Source organism: Carassius carassius, chromosome 45 (assembly GCF_963082965.1).
Source record: "Carassius carassius chromosome 45, fCarCar2.1, whole genome shotgun sequence".
Lineage (NCBI taxonomy): Eukaryota > Metazoa > Chordata > Actinopteri > Cypriniformes > Cyprinidae > Carassius > Carassius carassius.
The window spans coordinates 9161722-9167608 of record NC_081799.1 but is presented as its reverse complement, the minus strand read 5'-3'; the positions used below and the strand labels follow the sequence as shown (position 1 = coordinate 9167608).

Below are 5887 nucleotides of genomic sequence, written 5' to 3'. Positions count from 1 at the left end.
AGCTCTGTCCACTCGATAGCACGTCAGCTGGTCGAGCTGAATGGCGCCGTCTGGAACGCTGTTGCTGAGCCATGTTTCCGTGAACACAAAAACACAACAGTCTCTTACAGTCCTCTGAGTTGAACGTAGTAATCGGATGTAGTCCAGTTTATTGTCCAAAGAGCGTACGTTAGCCAGTACGATGGTGGGGATAGATGGCTTGTGTGGGTTAGCTGTTAGCCTAGTACGGATACCTCCGTGCTTACCCCTCTTCTGCTTCCTCTCACACCGCTTGTGGCACCTCCGCTGTGGGTGAGATGCAGATGCAGAGATGCAAGCCTCCGTAGCAGTCCGAGATCCCGCAGCTGTTTAGCGTGCGCGGAGTTTAACTGTAAAAATGCGGTTCTGCCGACATCGAGCAGAAACTCGCAACTGTATGCACGCTTACAGACAGGTAGACGTGATGACGACGTACAAAAACACTGCGACTCACAAGACAAAAAACACGAAAACACTGTTCTGTCGGGACAGAGAGAAGCCGCTGCGTGTGGACGTGCCGCCATGATGCTTCAACATCTTTCATTTTTAAATTACTTATATTTATTTATATTTATTTGGTTTATTAAAATACTAGACCAACTGTCAGAAAGACCACCGGAACGGGTTTCTGACGGACTGATATTGTAGTTGCTACTTCCAATATACTAATGCAATAGCCAGCTCCAGACGTGCGCTCTCCATTATTGTTCAGTGTTGTGCGTTTATGCAAACAAATGTGAGTAATCATGTAAATATTTAATTAACACTTTGTAGTTATAATTGTGAATGTCTGGCGATCTGTGGAATGTTTTTGAGATGTGTAATGACGATCGCGATGTGACCGCGGATAGGCGCTAATTCCATAAGCCGCGTTAGTCTGATCACATTGAACTCACACGTGTTGTTGTATTTCATGCTGCGTTATGCCGTGTATTGGAGTTTACTTTCTTATATAATATACATATATTATCTGATAGTTGAGTATTCGTTTGTGATGAGTGATTTAACCAGTTATTGATATTTTGTGAGTTAATTTGCAGTGAATATATACAGATGTTGTATTTATACTGTATTCTTTATCTGTTTCACAGACCACAACGCAATAACCTATGTTAAATACTGCCATTTGATCTATCACATCTTCAGATGATGTTGTAAGGGATATCACTGATTACCTGAAAAGTACTATTAAAGAAAAGCTTGAAAGGATTCACATCGACCATGCCTGATTCTCTAACCGGAATCAATGTCCATATTTGTCCGCCAGTAGAACTGGATATTTAACAAGGTTGACAGAGGTGGTAGCCTGCAACAAATTGGTCCTTCGAGCCGGATACTGGCAACAGCAAACAATATGGACACTGCAGCTAGTGATACAGCGGAGCCTGTGGTCAGACCCGAGAGACAAAGTAAACCACCTTCACATCTGAGTGACTATGAGGTTGACTACATACCCGCAGTGGACCCTCCTCCAATCTCTTCTTCTCGCTGTCACAGCCAACATAAGAGCCAATCGAGGAAAACGTCCCACAGTAAAGCCAGCTCTCATTCCAGATCCAGTGGTCATTCCATTATCTCTGGTGTGCAAGCTACTTCTGCACTCACAAGCAGTCAGGCAGCCATGGTGGATGAGAGAATCAAGCAGAGGCAGTATGATAACCTACTTCAGCAGATAGAGGAGGACACGTTGGCAGAAATAGAATATCAGAGACTGCAAACACAAGCTAAAGAGGCTCAACGTGTTCAGGAAGAGGCTCTCATGGCAAAGGAAGCACTAACTAACCAATTAGAACGACGACGTAAGCTAAAAAAGGCAGAGACTGACCTAGAAGTGGCCAAACTGGTGAATTCTTTGCTCAGCCAAGACTTGAGTGTGGACAATGCAGGTTCTGAAGGATCCCCAGACACAACCGTGCCACCACCACAGTCACTTCATGCCAGCCCAGTCCATTCTTCTGTATCTCAGCAATCTCCCAGCCCTGTATTGTCCATGATGCAAGCCACGCAGACTGTCTCAGAGGCACAGAGCACATCAAGGGGACCATGCATAGTTCAGTCACTCAAAACTCCTCCATTGCCATTACAAGTTCCAGCTTACACCGCACAGTTGTCCGCATGTACAGTCACTCAAACCCAAGGAAGATCACAAGCAGTGTTGGGTGTAACGCGTTACAAAGTAACGCGTTACTGTAATAATATTACTTTTTTCAGTAACTGGTAGTGTAAGGCATTACTCGTCTGAAAATTGTAATATTATTACAATTTTCCCGAGCTAGTTACTTGCGTTACATTTGCCAGTAGCACCTTCATCACACACAAGGCACACAACACAGAGAACAGAAGGGAAGGGGAGGAGGGCGTGAATTGAACAGTGATTGGTCTGGGTTTGGCACGAGGTATCATTTACCATCACCGATTGGTCGACACCCGGCAGCCAGCAGCAGAGCGGCACCCTCAAAGACAGATGGGGAAAAATGGAAGCGTCAACAACGGCAAGCTCTTTTTCAGAGGAAGGTTCCCAGCAACAGAAAGCTAGTTTCGACGGGTGGAAATTCAGTAATTATTTTGAATATGTTCAACGGAAGGAAAATAACTTAACGGTGAAGTGCACACTCTGCCCGGGGAGAAAGCTGCTCTCCACCGCTTGTAACTCTACCTCCAACTTGAAGAAGCACCTGCAGCGACAGCACGGACACATCAAGCTCGTTGCGAAACGACAGAGTGACATGAACGAGCAGCCCCACAAGCAGCAAAAACTTTCATTTGATCATAAAGTACTACCAACATCAAAATCCGAGATAAATAAGCTTGTTGCCTCGTACGTAGTAGAAGAAATGTTACCTCTTTCTACCCTCGAATCGCTGTCTTTTAGAAACATACTCAGCAAAATACCGATAGCAGGGACAGACCAGCCGTTTTCCGACAGGAAAACCTTCGCAATGTACCTAGATAAATGTTACGCCATGATGGAAAGTGAGCTGAAGAAAACGTTTGAGGGCACTGAGTATGTGTCAACGACCGCTGACATCTGGACTTGTCACAACAAAAGCTACATAGGCATGACTGCCCATTGGATTGATCCAAGCAACTTCCATCGTGAAAAAGCAGCCCTTGCCTGCAAAAGAATCAAAGGACGACACACATATGACATTGTGGCCACTGAAATTGAGCAGGTTCATTCATCTTATTGACTGTCAGAGAAGGTCACAGCAACAGTCACAGACAATGGATCGAATTTTGTTAAGGCTTTCAGGTCAGTTGAATAATAGTTTACTTACTTGTACTTATTTGCAAATGTATAAGTTAATGCATTGTTTAATTTGATTGCATTACCCCTCTGATGGTCTTTATTTATTTGTACACTCGTGTTTTTTGGGGTCTCCAGAGACCCCAGACAATAACATTTAATTTTGTAACAAGATAATAGTTTTTTTTTTTACAAAAGTAATTTTATTCTGTTTGTTAATGTTTTTACTCAACATTTGTGCAGTTTTTGGAGAATTTATGATATCTTTTAAATTTTTATAAATAAATAAATAAATATTTATTTAAATAAGCTTTTTACAAAAAAACAGCATTTGATGTAAAATTCACTTTATAAAAGACCCAGATTTCTAACTTTAATTCATGGGGATAACATGGATCATTTTAAATGGTTTAATGTAACATTTATGCCCATTTTTTGGAAAATGCAGTTTTAAAATAAAAGAAAATCACTTTAACCACTAGAAGGCTATAGAGCTCCACTATATGCTATATGCTATATGCTATATGACTACCTGAAAGATATCTTTTCACAAGTTGGATTCAGTTGGATTCATATCTAAATATTACAAAATCACAATTATAACAAAAATAAAATTTGAATTAAATAGGCCACACATTCTAGTTTTTTTTTCTTCTTGCACTTCTCACATTCAGGGAGTATGAGCCCAAGCCAGCAGCAGCAGCAGCAGCAGAATCCGATTCAGAGGACGAGGGATCAGGGGAGGATGAAGAAGTGTCATTTACCGATGTACAAGAAGTGCTCTCCACGGAACAAGAAGACCCAGGACACTTTACTCTCCCCCCTCACTTAAGATGTGCCTCGCACACACTTAATTTGATATCAACTGTTGATATTGAAAAATGGTTGACAGTGACAAACAAAACAATTTACAGAAGTGCCACTGCAAAGTGCTCTGCCCTCTGGACTAAGGCCAGCCGGTCTACAGTAGCTGCAGAGCTAGTGGAAAGCCTTTGTGGAAAAAAGCTCATGGTGCCTTCAGTGACGAGATGGAACTCTTTCCACAATGCAGTTGCACGAATAACTGAGATATCCAGACCACAGTTGACAACTCTCTGCAGTCAGTTAGGTGTACGAGCCTTTTCCGAGCGAGAGTACAAATTCCTTGTAGAGTATTGCACAGTCACAAAACCGCTTACAAAAGCTTTGGACCGTTTACAAGGTGAGATAAAGTATAGGTTAATGTAAACCTGTGACTTCTTGCCTTTCCTTTTTTTGAATGTTAAACATTTGAATCAAACAATTCATTCATTCATTGATTCATATTCATTCATTCCAGGGGAAAATGATTGTTATTATGGCAATCTATTACCGACACTGGAGTCTCTGATGTCAAAGACCTTGGCATTGCGTCCCGGCCTCTCCGAGATGATGGCAAATCTGCCTGATGTCATAGTGCAGGTAGGCTGTGAGTGTGTATTTAAGACTTACTGACTGTAACTTTGTGTTATATGAGAGAAGCCTGTCATATGCACAATTGCACATCCCTCCACTATCACAGATGCTTCCATTATCACAGTCTTCTAAATTTCACACTGAAATAGGCTCTTAGAGAATGTAAGAATTGTATACTGGTACTGTGTTTCTGAAGACCTGGTATAGTCAATATGCCTGTTGCATCATTTACATGTCAACTCCTTCCACAGGAAGGTATGTTTTTCCTCTTTAAGAGAAATCTAATTTTAGAAATCTCTTTCTCACAGGCCATCAAAACCCGCTTTGCTTCTGTTTTGGACAGTAGGGAGGGTCTCCTGGCTGCTGTCACTCTGCCGAAGTTCAAGATGAGGTGGTTGAGGGAAGAGACCAGGAGAGAGGCCCTAAAGAATCTGCTGATAACAGAGTGTCGTGCTTCACCCCTGGCTGCCCCCCACAATGAGGAACATGAGGTCAGGCCTCCACAGATTAGTCCAGCATCCAGCAGTAGTGAGGATGACTTTTTTGTGTTTGAGGAAGAGCAGGATTCAGGATCTTTTGGCCCAGACAGGGAGGTGATGGAATACCTGAAGTCTGGGTCAGAGATGGGGGTCCTAGACAACTTCCCCAGAATTAAGAACTTATCTTTAAAATACAATACAGCACCAGCATCCGGTGCTCCAGTGGAGAGGCTATTCAGCCTGGGAAGCCTTGTTCTCACTCCAAGGAGGAACAGGTTAGGAGACAAGCGCTTTGAGAGACTCCTCCTTATGAGGTATAACCACTACTTTGACAAATAAGCTGACACATTCAGAAGCTCATATTTTGCACCAGAAAAATGCATTACAGTAAATGCCAACTGTATTTTTCCTTTTATTTACTTTGAGTCTTCTGTATTTGCTTTAACTCATTTCAACAACCTACCTCTCCTCTGCACTGTGTTTTGCTTTTTAACAATTTACCTCTCCTCTACACAGTGCTGGTAAGGCCAGTCTTTTTTTATTTATGGATATATTTTTTTGAGGAAGTTAATATTTTTTTTTGTTTGTACTTGTTGATCGACAATCAAATTGATTTTTTGCACTAGATGGTTTTTGTTAAACATTGAGGAAGTTAATATGTTCTTGTACTTGTTATAAATTGACAATCAAATTGATTGTTTGCTCTAGG

The 5887-nt window shown here is 41.9% G+C and overlaps 1 protein-coding gene across 1 annotated transcript; it reads left to right on the top strand.

Moving 5' to 3' along the window:
* Positions 1–679: 679 nt before the first annotated feature.
* Positions 680–4097, top strand: LOC132126944 (probable basic-leucine zipper transcription factor R). Its single transcript, XM_059538574.1, has 3 exons — positions 680–758; positions 1110–2135; positions 3940–4097. Exons 2-3 carry the CDS (start codon positions 1373–1375, stop codon positions 4095–4097), a joined length of 921 nt encoding a protein of 306 aa, XP_059394557.1. The 5' UTR covers positions 680–758; positions 1110–1372.
* The last annotated feature ends 1790 nt before the right edge of the window (positions 4098–5887 follow it).